Source organism: Protopterus annectens, chromosome 2.part2 (genome assembly GCF_019279795.1).
Source record: "Protopterus annectens isolate FY-2018-M chromosome 2.part2, PAN1.0, whole genome shotgun sequence".
In the NCBI taxonomy this organism is placed as follows: domain Eukaryota; kingdom Metazoa; phylum Chordata; order Ceratodontiformes; family Protopteridae; genus Protopterus; species Protopterus annectens.
The window spans coordinates 99,448,814-99,471,379 of NC_056730.1; the positions used below are offsets into that span (position 1 = coordinate 99,448,814).

The following is a 22,566-nucleotide window of genomic DNA, read 5'->3' on the forward strand; positions in this document are numbered from 1 at the left end:
ATGCAGATTACACTATTTTTCAAAAGCATGGGCTGACTCATCGTCGACTCTTTTGTTCGACGATCCCTGCCTGGACAGATTTTTTTATGGAGGGCCTCCATTGATAAGTTACTTTTGTGGGCTTCATTAGTTTTCCGTGCTTCCCAGGACAAACAATGTTTTCGCCTGGACTGTGATGCCCTTGAGACATCAGACCACATAGTTTTTTCATTGTAAGCGGGTCACTGGTTTTTGGGAATGTGTACACAGACAATTTACGTTTCTGGTCCTCTTGTCTTAAGGCCAAACGTTCTCATTCCCTCATCTCTTGCAGAATTAAAAGATATTCCACTTGTCTTACGATACAAATTTTTTCAATACAGTGTACAGGATTCTCTTCATACATGGTACAGTGCGGCACTGACTGCTCACCACTCAACAGACGCTTATGCAGATTACACTATTTTTCAAAAGCATGGGCTGACTCATCGTCGACTCTTTTGTTCGACGATCCCTGCCTGGACAGATTTTTTTAAGAAGGGCCTCCACTGATAAGTTACCTTTGTGGGCTTCATTAGTTTTCTGAGCTTCACAGGACAAACAATGTTTTCGCCTGGACTGTGATGTCCTTTAGACATCAGACCACATATTTTTTTCATTGTAAGCGGGTCACTGTTTTTCGGGAATGTGTACACAGAAAATTTATGGTTCCTTATCTATTTCCTTTGACCAAATCCAAATGCTTAATTGGAGATTATGGCACGTTTTGGAATTCGGTTATTACATGCACAGATTTTTTTTCTTAGTTTCCACTCTCTTTCTTCTCTGACAAGCCCGATGTTATGGGGTTCGGACAACCCACACGCATTCTATTTCCTTTTTGACTTTTCAGATTACAGACATGGCTGCTCATGAAAGGAATGGACAATTTAATAAAGTAAAATTCTTACTACTAGCAATTATATTAATATTATTCTTGTTGTCATTATTATTAATATTATTATTCAAGTTACACATCTAGCAAATTATTTGTATCTTCTATTGTCATTTTACTAACTATCTGTAGTATTTCATTGTATTTCAATTCTGTTGTGTATTTTCTGTAATTTTCATTGTTATTTTCAATAAAATTGGATTACTCTATATAAGATACTTGTGTTAAAAATGTATTGGAACTGTATGTCGTGTATATCAAACTGGTTTGTACATACAGTGGATATAAAAAGTTTACACACCCCTGTTAAAATGCCAGGTTTTTGTGATATAAAAAAATGAAACCACAGTAAATCATTTCAAAACCTTTCCCACCTTTAATGTGACCTATAGCCTGTACAATTCAACTGAAAAACAAACAAATCTGTTAGAGGAAAAATATAAAAAAATAAAAAAATGTACAATAAGCTGGTTGCGTAAGTGTGCACACCCTTAAACTAATACTTTGTTGAAGCACCTTTTGATTTAATTACAGCATTCAATCTTCTTGGGTACCACGGCGGTGCAGCAGTTAGCATTGTCGCCTCACAGCAAGAGGCTCTCCGGTTCGATCTTCGGCTGAGGTGTCTTCTGAGCGGAGTCTGCATGTCCTCCCTGTGGTCGTGTGGGTTTCCTCCAGGTGCTCCGGTTTCCTCCCACATCCCCAAAGACATGTTGCAAGTGGACTGGACATGCTAAAATTGGCCCTAGGCGTGAGTGCATGCGTGTGTGTGCCTTCTGTGGAAGGTTGGGCGCCGGGCTGGTAACTCGACACCGTTAAAACTCCACTGCCAATCATGAGCGGCCAAGGTGATCCACTGTGGCGACCCCTAACTGGGAAAAAGCCGAAAGAGAGAGAGAGATTCTTCTTGGGTACACAACTGCCATCAATTAAAGAGACTCTGATTAACCCCAAATAAAGTTTAGCTGTCCTAGTAGGATTTTCCTGACATTTACTTGGTTGCCTGCTACAGCAAAAGCCATAGTTTGCAGAGAGCTTACAAAGCATCAAAGGGATCTCATTATTAAAAGGTAGCAGTAGGAGAAGGGTACAAAAAATTTCCACAGCATTGGATATGATATGGAACACAGTGAAGACAGTCATCAAAAAGTGGAGAAAATATGAGACAACAGTGACTTTGCAAAGAACTGGATGTCCCTCCAAAATTAATGAACAGACAAGAAGAAAACTGGTCAGGGAGGCTGCCAAGAGACGTACAGCAACACTGAAGGAGCTGCAGGAATTTCTGGCAAGTACTGGTTGAGTACTACATGTGAACAATCTCCCTTATTCTCCATATGTCTGGAAAAACATCCAGACCCGGCTAAAATTTGCAAAACACTACGTCAAGTCTCCCAAAAGCATGTGGGAAAATGTGTTATGGTCTTTATGGCCACAATTCCAAAAGGTACATTTGGCACAAAAACAACACTTTGCATCACCAAATGAACACCATCCGCATGGTATAGCATGGTGGTGGCAGTATCATGCTTTGGGGTTGCTCTTCTTCAGCTGGAATTGGGGCTTTAGTCAAGGTGTAGGGAATTATGAAAAGTTTCAAATACCAGTCACATCTGGCCCAAAACCTTCAGGTGTTTCCTAGAAAGCTGAAGATGAAGAGAAATTTCTTTCAACACGACAATGACCCCAAGCATAAATTCAAATCAACAAAAGAGGGGCTTCACCACTAGAAAATTAAAGTTTTAGCATGGCCCAGCCAGAGCCCAGATGTAAATCCAATAGAAAATCTGTAGGGTGACCTGAAGAGGGCTGTGCACAAGAGATGCCCTCGCAATCTGACAGATTTGGAGCACTTTTGCAAGGAAGAGTGGACAAATATTGCCAAGTCAAGATGTACCACGCTGATAGACTACCCAAGAAGACTGAATGGTGTAATTAAATCAAAAGCTGTTTCAACAAAGTATTACTTTAAGGGTGTGCACACTTATGAAGCCAGCTTATCGTACTTTTTTATGTTTTATATTTTTCCCCTAACAGTTTTGATTGCTTTTCAATTGAATTTTACAGGTTATAGGTCACATTAAAGGTGGGAAAAGTTTTGAAATGATTTATTGTAATCTCATTTTTTTATATCGCAAAAACCTGGCATTTTAACATGAGTGTGTAAACTTTTTTATACCCACTGTATATGTGTGTTAAAAAGGTGCTTAAAATGTAACCAAAGTGTGAACTGCTGGAAGAGAACAGAAATGTACATGCACTACTGTAACTGTTTAAATGTACATATTTTAACACTGGAAACTATAACACAGGAGGTTAACTTCAGAAAAACAGCTGAAATTAAATTACTTTATAGGCTAGGCCGGAGAAATAATGTCTGTCCTAGGGAGCTTTCTGTATTGTCTCTAGGGTGGACTAATTACTAGCCTTGAAATGTGGAGGAATATAACTGTTTTATGACTTCCAGCATCTGGCAAAGATCTGAGCACAAGCCTTTGTCTGTGTATTTTCACAGGCAGATGCTGGGGACTAGTGTCAGATGACAAGAAATGATGTCATTTTGGGAGCTATCCCAGCAGTAATATTTGAGATATTAATTTGAGAGCTCTCTGAGAGAGAGCATTCTGTATTCTGTCTTGGACCTGACAAGGACCATTCACCACACATCTGCCTTGCTCTGATGAAGTTACTAGGGAATAGTCTGAATCTCTTAGATATAGTAAGGAATATAGAAAAGCTTAGTTTAGACATTTTTCTTGATTTATTTGAGACTGTCCTGCAATGTTGTTTTAAATATTGCCTGTGATTTTGAACTCTGATGCAACTGTGAATATATACTGAGTATTTTCTTGTTCTTTTATTATTTATTATTAAATATATTTACACCTTTCATTGCGGCTGATCTGTCTAGCAATATTTAAGTTTTGAGAGTACTTGCATATTTATTTGGTGACACTGTGTGGGCCCACTCCTAATAGCCTTTCTCTTGGTCAAACTACCATTTGTATTAATATTACACAGTAAGATTGGGCACCCTTTGTTAAGGGCCTTAAAGTAGCTGATAAGGAGTTGGCTGGTGGCAGTGATAACGACCTAACAGACTGGGCAAAAGGTGCATAGCTAGTAAACCTGTGCCAGCCTTTCATAGGTGTGTGTGTGTGTGTGTGTGTGTGTGTGTGTGTGTGTGTGTGTGTGTGTGTGTGTGCAAATCAAACCTCAAGGAGTGTCTGTGCGTCAGCTACTTGGTCAGGGACATAAAGCACTGGTTATACGAAGAGGGTGCTGGAGGTCTTGGCTTTGCCACTCAGCTTAGATCTCAACTTTATAGCTGTGCCAGTGGGAAGTCTTACTGGAGATCTGGAGAAAGAGGGAGAAACCAGCCCCGGACTAAATGTGGTCTTTGTGTGCTCCTAAGGGAAATTGCACCTGATGCAGGGAGCTGCACCAGGAAATACTGTGTGTAGACCTGTTATCCTCCCAGTGTACGTCCCCCACTGGTGCCAGTGGTGAGGATTGAGGCTCCTTGATTACAGGTCCAGTGGTCACATATGTACTTGAAGAATATGTGAAGAAAGTGAAGCTTATATAATGAAAAAGGGTTAAAGTGAGACAAAGACAATAAGTATAGTAATACAGTAAGTAAATGAATAATAATAGAGGATAAACACAGACTTTCAAGGTATTAGAAAAACCCACAACTTGAGAGTTCATTATCTATGTCTGAATGCTATGGCGACAAACGAGATCTGGAGGTATGTTAAGTGACTAGGGTATTATGGGTAAAGGGAGAAGCTTGAGAGTTTAAGTGTCCACAATATGGAAGAAGCGACAGAGCAGATCCAAGTATAGGATCTGAACTCAACTGCTGAGGAATGAATGAAAATGACAACATCAGACTGACTGTTTTACATATTCCCCACTCTTGTGTGATCTAAGAGATGGTAAATTTAATACAGCAGACGTATGAAGGGACATAGTCTACTGCGTGCGAGGTTCAGGGAAACAAGATTTGTTTTCCTACACCTATTCATTTTCAGTGCAGAGGATGAATGACACTGTGATCTAATGCAGTGTGGCTCAATTTAAGGGAGTTTAGATGTAGTTGAGTATAATTATGGTGTGTGTATGTGTGTGTGTGTGTGTGTGTGTGTGTGTGTGTGTGTGTGTTTGTGTGTGTGTGTGTGTGCATGTATCACACACACACACACACACACACACACACACACACACACACACACACCCACACACAAAAGGTTATAGGACAAGCAGTCAATAGAACTTACATCATATAGTTGTATTAATCGTAAGGTTTTCAAACTGAACAATTAACTGTTTAAGTGCAGTACAAAGAATGTTATTACTCTTTACACACATACACACACACACAAACACACACACACATATTCTTGAGAGGAAGGGGCATGACAAACTCTCAAGTGCATTTAAGCAATCCAGAAAGTTCAAGAGGGCACAATTTTTCAGTTAAAGAGATGCATGACAACCAGGAAGTATGACTGGAAGTGGGGGGCTAACCCAACAGCAATCAAGAATATATGACTCTACTGGGCAGTGAGGTTTGAGATTTCAAAAACATTGGAGGAATACAACAGTATGTAAAGTTGACACAAGATAACTGTGCTGAGAAGGAACAGGATGTGGCTGTCCATTCACCAAGATCAAAATCTTACATTAGAAACGAGTAAAAGACCACAGGGGAAGTGGATAATACAGTACTTATTCCTTCAGAGCTTATCTTTCCCGGCTCTTCTTGAACATGGTCAACCTAAATAAATACATGTTATTAAATGAGAGATGAAAATTATTCTGTCAAATATAGATGTCACTGCTATAACTTGGATATGTTAGAATAGACTGTAAAAGGCTTATCTTGAGTAAAACAAAGGGAAGGTTACAAAGGTAAACACTAATGATTATAAAACATCTATTTCCTCCTCTACTACAATTGCAGTGCTGAAGCAAAACTACACAAAGTCCTCTTTCATTGAGCAGGTTTCTGGTGAAAATAATTGGTATGAAATGCCTTCTCACACTCAGACCTCCTTTGCAGACACTGAAAAAAAGAATTGGACACTGTGTTTCTGTGCATATTTTTCTGTCTTACTTTAAGACAGGCATACTCGAAAAGTTTTTTTTTTTTTTCAAAATGCAACATTTTTCAAAAATGGAAAGAAAAAAATACAGGAGAACCATTCCTACCAAACTTAAGAGTTGTGAAAGTAATTGCTGGTCCACTTTTGCTTCCCTTTTCAGTAGATGCAGCCATATGTACAATATACAATGTATTTCTAGTGAGAGACGAAAGGGTATATTCTCGGTAGGTTGAATCCACAATTATATCTGAAAAAGAAAAAACTATGTTGGTTAATAAGTTATAAAGGCTATAACACAGAACAACAGTGACTTGGCATACTCTGCTTCTCCTCTCTCCCTAAAAACACATATGTACATATGTATGTATACTGGTATATATATATATATATATATATATATATATATATATATATATATATATATATATATATATATGTGTGTGTGTGTGTGTGTGTGTATCTGCATGTGTACAGACACAAATATAAATATTTGAAGTTGGATAAATCTGAAGTCAGATATGAAAGAAAAAATGATACTGATTAATGGGTTATAAGGGACATAATGTCAAGCCTAGCCATAGGATTATCCTAGCATAGTGGCACCCGACCTTAGTTCCCAGTGCCTCTGTTGAGTAGAGGCACTGGAGTTATCCCCAGGGTGAATTTTCTGTTTCCCATCTACTCATCAAGATTTGTCTTGAAGAGGGTCAGCGAGGTGCTCTGCTTGACATGTATGGGAAGTCTATTCCATAGCATGGGCAGTCTCTGGGTTATGAACCTGTCCCTCCAGCATGTTTTGTTGATTGTGGTAATGAGGTTGAGGTCTCTGGACTTTGTGGTGCGGAGGGATTGGGATTTCTTTAGATGTAGCATTTCTAACAGTGCTGGGTCAGACAAGGTTTTGTAAGTCAAGCAGAGATTGCCTCTAACTAGGCGATATGAGACAGAATAGTTGGAGTTTTTTTGAGTCTGTCCATATGGGACAAGTGTTTAAGGCCTAGGATCCTTTTTGTGAGGTACTTTTTGCGGCCTCTCCAGTTGTTGCAGGTGAGGTAGAGGGAGACAGTGACCTCTTTCTTCCTGGATGCAAAACCCTTAGTAATGAGATGTGCCACACAGAAGGACTTTCTGACCACAGTGGCAATGTGGTGATCAAAAGACAGGCTGCTGTCAAACTGTGTTCCCAGATCTCTTATAACGCCTTCTGTGTTCAGTGGACTACCATCAATGTGGTAATTCATGGGAACTGGGTTTTTCCCAAAGAGGATGACAACACATTTTTTGGCATTGAGCTTAAGGCCATGGTTCTGACACCAGTCATTGGTCTCAGTGAGGCCATTCTGTAGGATGTCAACATCACTTGGGGAGTTAATAATAGCTCCCAATGTGCAATCGTCTGTGAACTTTGTCAGCCAGCCCTTCATGTTGGCCTGGACTTCAGAGAAGTAGACACCAAACAGGACAGGACCCAGGACCGAACCCTGTGGGAATCCACACACGAGCATATTTGGAGAAGAACAAAACTAGGGAACAAGATAACCTCACAGAGCAGGAGAGGTTAGCATTGAAAGAATTGATCACAAATAAAGAAGTCAGAATTATGAAACCCGACAAAGGGGATGGGGTGGTCATTATGACCCACTTTGATTATATAGCCAAAATGGAAATTATCTTAAATGATGACAGCACTTACCAGAGAGCCTCTAGATGTGAGATGAATATAGCACATCGAAAAATTGATACATTCCTAAAGGATATATTGTTAGAAGGGGGGATACAAGAAAAAGAATATGGATTTTTGGTAGTTGAGCACCCAGTTACACCTGTGGTGTTCGGCATTCCCAAAATCCATAAAAATATCAATGACTCCCCTTTCAGACCGATAGTAGCAGCAAGGGGGTCCAAAACTGAGCCCTTGGCAGCTTATGTTGATAGGAATACGCAAGGTTTGTTGAATAAATTTAGGCACATATTGAAGGGTTCATGGCATTGTTTACAGCGACTTAGTAGTATTGATAAGAATGACCTGAATTGGTCATTCCTTACTATAGATGTGGTCAATTTGATTTCAACAATACCCCAAGAAAAAGGGTTGGAGTATTTTAGAGAGAGCCTCTTGAGAAGTAAATATTTGACTACTGTAGAGTTGAACAATGTAGTTAATTTTATGGAACTAGTGCTTAAAAATAACTATATGACATTTGAGGGAGAAATTTACCATCAAATATCAGAGGTGGCAATGGGGGCCAAATGTGCCCCCATTTTTGCTAATTTGGTACTTCTACATTGGGAAGAAACATTTTTGTTCCCTACCCCTTTTTTTGAACATATTGTATTATATAATAGATTTTTAGATGACATACTTGTTCTTTGGAAGGGGGATGAGGATGAAGCTAGGAATTTTGTTGAATATCTTAATTCTACCACCCCATTTTTTTCTTTTACACACAAGTGGGACAATGAAACAATTGATTTCTTGGATATTAAACTCACTAAGACAAGTGGAGGTTTAGAAAGTAACATACATAGAAAGGAGACATATAATAATTCTCTTTTGCACTTCTCAAGTTGTCATCCATTACATCAATGTAAAAGTGTGATTAAAGGGCAGATGGTTCGATTGCCACGCCTTGTGAGAAATGATGAGATTTATCAAAAGGAGATGTATAAATTACTAGGAATGTTTTTGAACAGAGGTTATCCACTGAAATTGTTGATTACAGTTAAAAAAGAGGTGATGAAAAGGAGGCTGACATCATTTAAACCCATTTTGGTAGAAAACAGGGGGACTATAGATGTAAAGGAAAGAATAGAACCTTCTTATTCTAAAACGTTTGATTCAAGAGCCCTTGTCTTGAAATACAACTTATAGACATGTAATATTATCGAGATTATTGGGAAATCTTGGAATCTGGCATTCAATATGGATATGCAAAAAGAACTAGGTCAAACATCAAAAGTATTTTTTTCAAGAGGCTCAAATATAAAGAACCTATTAGAAAAGCCACAAAGTAGATTTACAAGTTCACAAATGTATAAATGTGGGTCATGCAGGTACTGTAGATACATCAATGATGGACCCTATGTGACAGTAAGGGGGTACAACAAGGCAATTTCATGCCTGGGTAAATGTAGTTGCAACACTAAAAAAGTGGTTTACCTTGCGACTTGCAAGACATGTGCAGGATTTTACGTACGGAAAACTATACGTAGATTAAGGGAAAGGATAGCAGAACACCAGAGGGTTATTAAGAATAAGGATAATCATAACGCGTTATATTCACATTCCAAGAATTGTGTTAACTTTAAAAAGTTTATATTTTTTGTAATTGTTAGGGTGATGACGACATTAGAGTTGAGTCTTTAGAATTTAAATGGCAGGTGATTTTAGATGCAACAACTTACCCTGGACGCAACGACTATATTTCTATTAAGCCCATTTTGAAGCAAAGGGCTATGGTTGTTTAAACTCATTTTGCTTTGTTTTCTTGGGAAAAAGCCAGTAATAACTTAAATAAAGGTTTCAATACTAATATGTACAATGAGTGTTTTCAAAGTGAGTGCATAGATGTTTTAATACATGCTTTTAAGCAAGTTTAGCATGCATATTTTATGGTTTATTTGAAAGATATAACAGTATGTTTATTGGGATTGTAATTAATCAAGAAAGTTGATTGGTCAAAGTGCATGTGGAATTTTGTATTTAAACAATGTGATTATGAGCTCCTTTTACTCTGAAGAAGCCATCAGTTGATGGTGAAGTTGCTTAGTATTTTGGAGCCTTTTAGCTCTTCATTAAAACTGCTTGGTGCAGTCCGTGAATTTGTGTTTTTGTTTGTTTTATTTAGTTATTACCCTGTTGGGTTTAGTGTTTTTACAAATATTATGAAAGATTGCAGATGAAATTGGTTGAGATGCAATATATCCACCAATTTCATCTACAAGTACTTTTAATAGTAAAGAAAGAGATGAAAGACATTGAAATAAAACAATCACAAATGTAACCAATATGTTTACATTTGCAATGCAAACCAATACCTAATCCACTCCCTCTATACTAAAACGCAAATCACAACATCTCTACCTAAAACATATGTGCCTGCTGTACACTGGCATTGGGAGCAATCACAGCAATTCCAGTTACTCCTATATAACTTCAAATAAGAAATCCATGGCAAACCAGTTAAGCAGAACATTATTGTACACATATTTGCACAGGAAAACCTACAGAGTTAGACCTCTTTGCTTCTCCAAGTAACACACATTTAACAAATTTTACTTCAAAACCACTCACAAGCAAGCAAGGGCGGTGGATACCTCCTCCATAAACTAGTTAGGTGCTTCTCTATATTTTCCCACCAGTTTCCTTGCTATCCACTGTAATCATGAAAATAAACAAGAAGAGGTCAAAAATCATACTTTTTGATCTCTTCTGGCCAAGGCAACACCGGTTCTCCCATCTTCTTCATGCTTAAAAGGAGGAGCCCTTTCCGGCTACTACAGGGTATCAACCTCCTGATGTGGTGCTTGGAGCCCCTCATTCATCCTGATCTGTCCACCATATTTTTCAGCAGCTTGGAGGATATGACCTCACATCTCTTTTGGCACCTTTACTCCAATGATGTGACAGACATCATGAGGGAGGCCAGGAAGCCAAGTACCAAGAAATTCTGCCTAGCAAAATTGAAAAGATTCTGCACCTGATACCACAGGAAACTACATACCAAACAGGTGAATGTACCTAAGGTTCTACAATATTTCTCCAAGCTGTTCTGTACTGGCTTAGCTTATACCACAGTGAAGGTGCACTTGTCAACCATTTCTTTGTATTAGACCCCCAGTGGCATTTTGACCACCAGTAACACACTCCATGAAGGCCATCCTTCATCTCTAGACTCCCCAGGTGGGTTATTGTTCCAGCCTGGGAAATAATCTTTGAGACAGAAAAGGTGGCCTTACCTCATCTTGATCACACTTTTACTGTGGCCCTAAGATTCAAATCTTGGAAAACACATAAGTCACATCACCCAGAAGAGTCTCAAAACTCCATGTTTTAATGTACAAATAACCCCGCCTCAAATTCCAGAAAGACATGATTAACTTGCATACTAGCTCCCTTCTTTATTCCTAAGGTTATTAAAGAAGTGTCTTTGAGCCAAGCTATCCAGACACCAGTTTTATTCCCTGCACCTCCTAAAGTAGAAAGAATCCTACACTCTTTAGATGTTCACACACAACTGAGGTACTTTCTGGACAGAATCAAATATATCAGAAAGTCAGAACAATTACTTCTTTCCTTCACTGAAGATAAATGAAAGTTATGTACTTACCATAATAATACAGCCATGTTGTCTATCTTCATCTGGTTCTACCTGTGGGTCTTCAGATCTGACACTGGCCAATTCCATAGTCTTCAAACTCACGCTCCAACTCCCTTACGCAGAACTCCCTGCTTCTTGCCCTAATCCTCAGATCGAGTTTGCCCCTTGAAAATCACTTTAAAAATATATTTATCCATATATATCCATACATACACATACACACACACACACACACACACACACACACACACACACACACACACACACACACGCGCGGTTCCCCAATTAAGGGGGATGCAAGACTCCAAAGATAAGGAACAGATGACTTTCACTGTCTGGTCTTCACAGAAGGGGAAGCTCGCCATGCCAACCAACGGTGGGGACAGGTTTGAACCAGATGGAGACAGACAACATGGACCTATCACTATGGTAAGTACATAGCTTTTGTAGCCAATGTTGTCTGCTCTGTCTGGCTTCAACCTACTGGAAATAGTCCCCAGCCATGAAAAATTTCTCAGGAGGAACTAAGGAAGGATATTCCACAGCACAATGGAGTCAAAGGAAGCCCTGGACCTAGACTTAATATCCAGCTTATAATGCAACACAAAGTGTGATGACCCCACCAAGTAACAGCTACACAAACGTCATCCACTGTTCTTCTAGAAAAGAAAGCTGTGTAAGTAGCCATAGCCTTTGTCGAATGACCCTTAGGTTTGTGTGGAAGGATCTTGCCTTTCAAATATGCAAACAAAATACAATCTGACAGCCACTTAGACAAAGTCCTTTTAGAGACAGTTGAACCCATCCTGGATGTTGAAAAGGAGACAAATAATTGACTCGATTTTCTGAAAGCTTTGGTATGGTCCACATAAAATCTCAGTTACCTATGTACATCCAAGCAATGCAAAAGGTATTTGCCTTTGTTGGAGAAATTCCAAAGCATAAAAACTGTCAGGAACACCACAGCTTCAGACAATAAAAGTATTTGTAAAAATGGACCAGATAAGCGCTTTCATGTTGTAAAACCAACGCTTCTTCAGATCATTAAAAACACAAAATCAAAGCTCAGTTTAAAATGAGTAGATATTCAATCAGCTATGTTAATTTATCACTTCATTAAACCAATTTCCTCCCTTTCAATACAAGTTTTAAAGGGACACAAGCATTAATACCAGGATGTTTATCAGACTGTATCTTCAAGATCCATTTAAGTTCTACTGTTTCAGTATAGTTAATGAGATCACCCCTCCGGCGACCCACATGCACTATTTGTAGTACTCTAAAAACAAACTCATGTCCAACATTTTCTTTAATAAGTATAGCTAGTGCATTGTTTTTATTGGAAGTCCTAATCTCATAAAAATGACTAAAAATTCTATCTTTTAATCTCTTGTTGGTCTTACCAACATAGAATCCTGTACAGGACTTGCATATGGCTAAATAAATCACATTTGCTGTACTACAATCTGCATAGAATCTGGGACTAAAAATACATTTCATGCGTGGATGTTTAAACACTTGTTAATGTGAAATATATGTACAGGCAGGCAATGCCTGCAGCTGTATGTAACAAGTCTGGCAGATAGCAAGTTACTTGGCCTAGTATTACAATTCCCTGTGCACGGTAGTCTTTTCAAGTTTAAACAATTTTTGTACATAAAAGAGGGATTGTTCCCAACTATTTCAGCTGTCCTGTTGTCACTAGTGAGTATTCCCCAGTTTTTTCGTATATTACATACAGAGCCTACATCATTTGTGTACTTCAAACCAAATCTGAGTTTACCGACAAAGCTCCTATCCTTATGTGCACTAGAAGCACGTCTGGAGAAATATGGGGCAGCAGTGGTTTTTCTATCCTTGACCACCACCTCCTTATGCTGTATCAGAAGGTCCTTCTTGTAGCCCCTTTTCAAAAAAAATGTTGACTCAATGCATCAATGTTTTCATAAAATGCTTCCTCTTGTGTGCATAGCTTAGAGGCTCTCATGTATTGGCCTCTTACTACATTAGGATATATATGCCTGGGGTGCATCAAAGGACAAGTAACAATTTTTCCAACATCCCTTTTGGAATAAATTGGTATCTATCTGACCCATTTGGTTAACCAATAATTGTACATCCAAAAAATCTCTCTCTTTCCATGACATGGACATGGTTGTTGTTGTCTTTCGGCTTTTCCCGGTTAGGGGTCACCACAGCGGAACTTCGGTCCTCTAATGATTGGCAGTAGATTTTCAAGAATGCTCTCACAAATTCAGTGGTGTGGTTAATGTAGTGAAGAAAACCATATAATTCTTCTTGGCCCCCACTCCACAAGATAAAAACATCGTCCACAAAACTCTAATGTGTGGTCTGTATATATTGTTATTGTTCCTCCCATGAGTTAATTACTGCATTTGCATACGAATTTGCACAGGAGGTGCCCATGGCCACCCCCCCCCCATTTCTGTGCATATAAGCAGTCACCATACAAGAAAACATTATTATTTAAAACCAAATCCAACAAGCAGCAAACCATATCAACCTGACTGTTGTCAAAATTCCCTTTGTGTGTCAAGAATTCTCTAATGGTATCAAGGCCATACTCATTCGGGATACAGGTAAATAAATGCAGTACATCAAGGGTCACAAGAAAAAAACCCTGTTATATCACCATAATTCTCCAAAAATATGAAGAAGTCAGTTAAAAATTGCTCAGTATCCCTAGGTACAACAGAGACCGAAGCCAACATTGGCTTAAGCTTACTTTCCACATATAAAGAACATGTCTGTGTGACCCATCCTTCCCCTGATACAATCAAATGTAAGGGTGGCTTAGTCAAAGATTTATGAACCTTGGGAAGGCCCTTTATCAATGATATCTTAGGTTCAGTCACAAACAAAAAATCAAACAAGTCACAGTCACTGGAAGTTTCCATAAATAATTCATATAAGGCACTATGTACATAATCTGTAATAGATCCTACCCTCTCCATGCTGAACTGTACATATGTTGTTTCCTCACTCAGCATGGTAAGCATACTCATAATCTTGTCCTTCTAGATACTATTGCATCTTCTTGACTCTCATTAATGTGACTACTTTTGTACTAATATATTGTATATTATCAGCTGCCTTCTTTTTCATATATTACGTATGAAAATGCATTTTGTTTTGTACTACTTACACCTGCATATTTTGCACTATGTTATGAACTTCTGACCTCTTTGATTATTCTCTCTATGGTGCCTGCATTGTACATTGTTTACATTAATTATGTATATATGATTTGTTTTTGTTTCATCGGAGCTTACCTCCCCGGGCCTCTACTGAAAATAGACATATATCCAGTTAGACTAGTTCAGTCAACAAATGTAAAATAAAATAAAAAGCATACTCATATTATAATCTTTATGATTCATGACTACTATAGAACCTCCTTTATCAGAGGGCTGATGCTTATAGCCTGATTACTCTTTAAATCATTTAGGGCTCTGTGCTGTGATGCTGTTAAATTATAATAGCCCTTAGCCCTTTCTCCATGCATGTATTCACATAACTCGTTTTCACACATTTTTATAAAAAGCTGTACATGTAAAGGCATAGATGAAAGGAAAACACTTGGCTGCCTGAATCACGGTCTGTTAGTAGCATCATTATTGTCATTAAACATTAGTTTTAAAAGTCAAATTCTGAAAAAAAAGTCTTAAATCAGAACATCACTCACTTCTGACCGAATATTGATATTCAGAATAGATAGTTCTGCTTCAGTCAAAACATGGTCAGAAAGGTTGTACACTATACAATTCACCTCTTCATCTTGTGTATTCCTTGTGGGCGCTCATTGGAATGTTTCCTGTTGTGGCGCCCTCTGCTGAGCGAACGAGATGACTTTACCATCACCGATAAGGGATGAAAACCCTGTTTCTCAGTTGGTCTTTCTTTTGGTCTGGCTCGCATATTATGCCATTGTGCTGTGTTACCTCCAGGCATCAAATTACTCAACTGTGGACCATCATTCACTAAAGGTTTATTCAGTGCAACATTCTGTACACTATTATGGGAAGGCAGCACATCAGTTCTTATGGTACCATAATCTGCTCCTTCTACATCCTGCTCCAGTCTAGGTTCTTGATTTTCTGGCACTGCCATATTATTCTGGTCAAGCTCAGGAGCCCTTTGCTGGCCACCCCTCTGCTCTGTTATTCTTGGCCATACAAAAATATGGCCAGATACAAAGTCATTATAGTCTCTTAGTTTTCCAGTTTTTATGCGTTGTAGTTTCAGTTCATAATTAGACACATTGGTGAAGGTATTTTCCAGAGTATGCATATACCTTTCACCCTTAAAGTGCTGCTCGATATTTAACCTGCATGCTTCTATTGCCTCTAATAAATTTTGCTCAAAAAGCAGAAAATATTCAATCAACAGGTTGATGTATTTGACGCTTAAATCTAAGTTCATTTATTGCCATTGTTTGAGTAAGTCTGCATGCATTTCACCATAACTAGGCATACAAAAGCACTAGTTTCTTGTATGGTGACTGCTTATATGTACAAAAATGGGGGTGGGGTGGTGCTTGACAATAACATATACAGACCACACATTAGATATTACCGTTGTTTTGTTGACAATGTTTTTATCTTGTTGGGAGGGGGCCAAGAAGAATTATATGGTTTTATTCACAACATTAACCATACCACTGAATTTTTGAGGTTTACCATGTCCATGTGAAAGAGAGAGATATTTTGGATGTACGATCATTGTTTAACCAAATTGGTCAGATAGATACCAATTTATTCTGAAAGAGGATATTGGAAAAATAGTTACTTGTCCTTTGATAGTATGCACCCCAGGCATATATACCCTAATGTAGTAAGAGGCCAATACATGAGAGCCTCTATGCTATGCACACAAGAGGAACCATTTCATGAAAACATTGATGCATTGAGTCAACATTTTTTTGAAAAGGGATTATAAGAAGGAACTTCTGATACAGCATAAGAAGAGGGTGGTCAAGGATAGAAAAACCACTGCTGCCCCATATTCCTCCAGATGTGCTTCTAGTGCACATAAGGATAGGAGCTTTGTCAGTAAACTCAGATTTGGTTTGAATTACACAAATGATGTAGGCTCTGTATGTAATACTACATGAAAAAAACGGGGAATACTCACTAGTGATAACAGGACAGCTGAAATAGTTGGGAACAATCCCTCTTTTTATGTACAAAAATTGTTTAAACTTGAAAAGACTACTGTGCACAGGGAATTGTAATACTAGGTCAAGTAACTTGCTATCTGCCAGACTTGGTACATACAGTTGCAGGCATTGCAGAGCCTGTACATATATTCCACATTAACAAGTGTTTAAACATCCACGCATGAAATGTATTTTTAGTCCCAGATTCTATGCAGATTGTAGTACAGCAAATGTGATTTATTTAGCCACATGCAAGTCCTGTACAGGATTCCATGTTGGTAAGACCGACAAGAGATTAAAAGACAGAATTTGCAGTAATTTTTATGAGATTAGGATTTCCAATATGAACAATGCACTACCTAAACATATTAAAGAAAATGGTGAACATGAGTTTGTTTTTAGAGTACTACAAATAGTGCATGTGGGTCACCGGGGGGATGATCTCACTAACTATACTGAAACAGTAGAACTTAAATGGATCTTGAGGCTACAGGCTGATAAACATCCTGGTATTAATGCTTGTGTCCTTTTAAAACCTGTATTGAAAGGGAGGAAATTGGTTTAATGAAGTGATGAATTAACATAGTTGATTGAATATCTACTGTTTTTAAACTCAGCTGTGATTTTGTTTTTATGATCTGAAGAAGTGTTGGTTTTACAACGTGAAAGCGCTTATCCGGTCCATTTTTACAAATAAATAATTTTATTGTGTGAAGCTGTGGTGTCCCTGCCAATTTTTATGCTTTGGATTTTCGTTGTTTATTTGGCAGTTACCTTTATCAGTGGCTGGGACTTGGTTCTTGTGTTTGTTGGAGAAATTGGAAAAAAACACAGGAAGATGAATACAACTGTTAAGATTATTCCTGGAAGCTACCTTTGGCAGAAAAGGGTTTGTACCAAGAGAAACCCTGTCTTTATGGAACACCAAATAAGGAGGTGAAGAACTGCTTGCAACTCCAAAAATCTCCTTGCGGAAGTAACCACTACCAAAATCAATGTTTTCCAAGACAAAAGATTCAAGTCAAAAGTAGTTGAAAGTTCACATGGAACTCCTACAAGGACTTGCAAGACCAAAGGCAAATCCCAGGAGGAACCAGACCCTGAAATGCAGGATGTAGCAAAAATGTACCCTTGAGGAATGCCTTAGAAATCTTGAGGAAAGCCAAAGGCATGTTAACCCCTGCCAAAATGAATGTTAGAGATAGTCATTAATTGCGCTTTAAATCAGACAAACAGCTCAGCAAGAAAATCCAAAACAGAATCCAAAAGGGAGGAGAAGGGACCATGTCCCAGAGATTATGCCCACATAGGTTCATAGGTTGGTACTAGGCTATCGGCCCTAGGGCCTATACAAGCCTAGCCATAACAATTCCCTGGCTATTTCTTCCCACACTATTTACGTCCCTGGACCCCTGTCTAGCAGGGCAACTGACGTGACAAACAAATCTTCTGCATTTACTGGAATACACTTTCCTAGTAGACTGCTTTTGAGATGAAGACAATTTGTGAACAGAAGTTTCTGAAAGATTGGGATTTCTGGCCATCAAGGGAACTGGAGGAACTTTTAGTTATGTACTTACCATAACTTCGGATGTATGGGATCCATCTCGCCTACATTCATAACTGATGGGCTCGGAGCCGATCCATCGGCTCCGACTCGGCCAACTAGTACACTAGAACGAAGCCTCTTATTGGCTGGGCTACCCTCTATCCCAGGATGCACCACACCTGCTTCCCCAGATCTTGTTTGTTCGCTTTCATACTTACATGCAAACACAGAAAAAAAATAGTAGTTACTACAACCAACTAAAGTTCTTCAAGAGAAGATCTCCAAATGGAACTACATTTCCTCTAAATCCCAATGGAAGGGGAAGGAGGGTGGAGTGCAGATGAATGTGGAGATGGATCCCATACATCCGAAGTTATGGTAAGTACATAACTAAAAGATGTAATGGGATCCTATCTCGCCTACATTCATAACTGATGGGACAGCGTCCCTAGCACCTAAATCCCGGGTGGCTCATTGGAAAACACTCCTGAGAACTGTGGAACCAAAGGAAGCCCTGCCTCGAGAAACCACATCTAGTTTGTAATGAGAAATGAAAGTGTGCGGAGAAGTCCAGGTAGCCGCAGCACAAATATCATCTATTGATAATTTGGAGTGAAAAGCTACAGAAGTAGCCATTGCCCTGGTAGAATGAGCCTTGACTGGAAAGGGAAGCTCTTTGTTAGCCTGTGAATAAATGAAAGAGATGCAATCTTTAATCCATTTAGCTATGGAGGTTTTAGCTACTGGTTGACCCAATTTGTTTATTGCAAAGGAAACAAACAGTTGATTTGATTTCCGCTTCTGAGCGGTTCTATTCAAATAAAAACGCAGTTGTCTATGGACGTCCAACTGATGAAGAATATATTCTGCGTTATTAGAAAACTCGGGAAAAAATACAGGGAGCTCTAGAGTCTGTTGAATACAGAAAGAAGAAGCTACCTTTGGTAAAAAGGAGGGATTTAATTTCAGGGACACTCTATGTTTGTGAAATATCAAATAAGGAGGATCAGAACAAAGAGCTTGAAGTTCTGAAACCTGCCTGGCCGAAGTTATGGCCACTAAAAAGGCAGTTTTCCAGGACAGAAATTTCAAATCGCAGGTAGCAGCTGGTTCAAAAGGGCGGGCAGTTAAGGCAGCAAGAACTAAATTTAGGTCCCAAGGGGGAACAGGGTGAGATATTGGGGGCCTAAGGAGCCATGCTCCTTTAAGGAAAGACTTACAAAGTTTGTGAGACATTAATGAAGGTTCAAAAGAAGCATGAAAATTAGAGATAGCTGCTAGTTGAACCTTAATCGTGGAAACTGAAGAGCCCAATTGAAAAAGAGAGGCCAAGAAATTCAAAACCTCCGATACTGGGGCAGTAAGGGGGTCTATACCTCGTTGCTGAGCCCAGAAGGCGAACCTTTTCCATTTGCTGGAATAGAGTTTGACAGTGGAAGGTTTGTGAGAAGAAGACAATATGTGGATCACCTCCGGAGAGGGAATTGTCTCGGATTAAGGATGGAAGCGGAGTAACCATGCCGCCAACCTCAAGGACCTGAGAGACGGGTGAGACTGTCCTGACTGATGAGTCAACAGGTCCGGCACCGGGTCCAAAAACCATGGACCTTCTACCGCATACCTCTGAAGGAAAGGAAACCAAACCTGACGAGGCCAGTGCGGGGCAATTAAAATCATTTCGCTCTCCAGGTAAATCGCCTTCTGTATCACCCTCGGCAGGAGGGGAACCGGAGGGAAGGCATAAAGAAGACCGGGGGACCAAATGTGGGTCAGAGCGTCCCTGGGAATCTGTCCTTGAGAGGGGATCAGAGTGAAGAACTCTCTGCACTTCGCATTGTGGGGGCTGGCAAACAAGTCGCAGCAAGGGAGACCGACTCGTGGGGTAACAGAAAGGTCCTGCTTAGTCTGTCCGCAATCACATTGGATTTCCCCGGTATGTGCGTTGCCATTAGAAAGCGGTTGGTAGCTACCGCCCAGTGCCAAAGTCTCATGGCTTCTCTGCACAGTGGGTATGACCTGGTTCCACCTTGCTTGTTTATATACCAAACCACTGACATGTTGTCGGATAGGATAGCAATCGGACCTTGCGGGAGAGCGTGATGGAGAGCTTGTAGTACCAAGAGTACCGCTCTCATCTCCAGGATATTGATATGCAAATGCGCTTCCTGGAGTTGCCATGTGCCTTGGACTGACCTGTCCAGGTAATGACCCCCCCACCCTACCTGGGAGGCGTCCGTGGTCACAGTGGCAACGGGGGATTGAGGAATAAAGGGGCGCCCCTGGTCGAGATTGGATCGGAGGAGCCACCAACGCAGATCCCGACGGCAACTCTCCGTAATCATGACTAAGTGGTTCAAGGGGAGTTCCTGATAGGACCATTGAACCGACAGAAGCCATTGCAGAATTCGCATGTGGAGTCTGGCTAAGGGGACTAGGAGTATACTTGATGCCATCGAGCCCAACACTTGTAGGATCAGATGGGCCGGAGCTCTTGATAGGGGGAGGCAGGATCTGACTTGGTTTTGCAAAACTTGAATTCTTGCTGCCGGTAAGAAGGCGCATCCTTTTTGTATCTAACTCTGCGCCTATAAAAGTAATACGCTGAGATGGCTGTAGTACAGATTTTTGCCAATTGAACGTAATTCCCAAGAAACGGCCCAAGGTGACCGTGGCCATGAGCGCCTGAAATAGTAGATGCTTGGAGGTGGCAGTAAGGAGCCAGTCGTCTAGATAAGGAAACACTTGGAATCCTAGACTTCTCAGGTGAGCAGTCACTACTGCCAGACACTTGGTGAACACCCTGGGGGTTGTGGTGAGACCAAAGGGCAGTGCTCGGAACTGGAAATGACTGTCTCCCAGGTGGAAGCGTAAATGTCTCCTGGACTCTTGACCTATCAGAATGTGATAGTAAGTGTCCTGGAGATCTATGGAGCACATCCATGCATCCTTCTCCAACAGTGGGAGAATGGATTGAAGGGTGACCATTCGGAATTTGGACTTTTTCACAAAACGATTCAATGAACTGAGGTCCAAAATGGGCCTGAAGTCCCCTGTCTTTTTTGGCACCAAAAATAATCTTGAGTAAGTTCCTGATCCGATCTGGTCGGTGGGGACAGGCTGGATGACTCCTTTTTCTAGCAGCTTTGAAATCTCTATTGCTGCCTGATCCCGCTGACTGGGTGGCACGTCCGGGATTTCCCTTAAGGGAAGGGGGGGCTTGATGAAGGGAATGAGATAGCCTCTGGTTATAATCCGGAGCACCCACTGATCGCTGGTTATAGCTTCCCAAGCTTGTTGGTGTTCCGCAAAACGACCCCCGACTGGCTCCGGAGCTGCACAGTCGGGCAACAACTCAGGGACGTTGAGTGTAGGAAGAACCACGAAAGGAATCGCGGTCTCCAGAGTTACGGGGCCTCTGCCGCCTCTGGGGTGGCGTCTTCCTGAATCCCCCTGCCTCTGGAGGGGGGATCACTGGGTGGAGTAGGGAAAGACCTCTGAGTTTTTCTGAACCACATTTTCCCTCCTCTCTGGGCCTTGGGGTAAGGCCTAGAGGGAGCGGAAAAGCGGGCCCCAACGGCAATCAAGGTCTTGCCTTCCTGCTCGCACCGAGTCAGTGTGTCCTTCACCTTGGGTCCAAACAAAGATGACCCATCAAAGGGGGCGTCGGGGAAGGAAGACTTGAAGGCCTCCGCAAATTAACACAAGCGTAACCAGGCGTGTCTCCTGAGGGCAATGCCTGTTCCTGCTGCTCTACTCGCCCCTTCGGCCGCATACGAAATGAGCCTCATGGACGAGTTTACAATGGAAAATAAGGTAGTCATCTGGGCGCCAACAGTGTGGGTTAGCGCCTCAGGTAGATTACCAGTGAGGGAGTCACTTAGCTCTTTAAGGAGGTCCCTTTGGAGCCTGGTAAAATGACATAAGTAATTCAGTGACCGTAAAGTAAAGGCCGCTGAAGAAAGGGTACGCTTCCCGTACCTATCCATGCTCCTGGAATCCTTATTAGGAGGGTGGATAGACGTTGAAGCCTCTGCCATGTCCTGCTGTGTGGCAGATGCCACCACCATAGCATCTACGGGAACTCCTTTAATCAAAAATTCCTTCTGGGGGGGGGGCTGAAAGAAATTTATTAGGTCTTGCAGGCACCGGTTCCACAGAATCAGGGTGTTCCCAAGCCCTTGAGAAACCAAATCAAGGAGTTCATCAAGGCGGAGACACCCAGGAGGCGGAGGGCTGGGCCCGAAGGCCTTGAGGAAGACTGACTCCTCAGCGGAAGGGGTTTTGGCCTGCCAATCTCCTCTCTGTCTCAGAATCTCAAGGATATCTGAGAAAGAGACATCATCCGAAGATGATTTAGGGGACCCTTCCGCGTCATCGAGGTCAGTGTCCGATGTGACAGACTCATCTTGGGAGTCCACGTGCTTCCTCTTGCACAATTTCTTCCGTGGGGGCTCGTCCGAAGCAGTTTCGGATGGACCCCCCGGAAGAAGGGA

General features: G+C 40.7%; 1 protein-coding gene across 5 annotated transcripts in view; it reads right to left on the reverse strand.

The window, feature by feature from the left end:
• Positions 1 to 22,566, reverse strand: part of IL6ST (interleukin 6 cytokine family signal transducer) — a 2,713,809-nt gene that overhangs the window by 125,837 nt on the left and 2,565,406 nt on the right. For all 5 annotated transcript variants that reach the window (XM_044063784.1, XM_044063780.1, XM_044063781.1 and 2 more), the window contains one exon: positions 6,131 to 6,271. In XM_044063784.1, the coding sequence (XP_043919719.1) occupies positions 6,131 to 6,271 (141 nt within the window). The remainder of the gene's footprint in view (positions 1 to 6,130; positions 6,272 to 22,566) is intronic.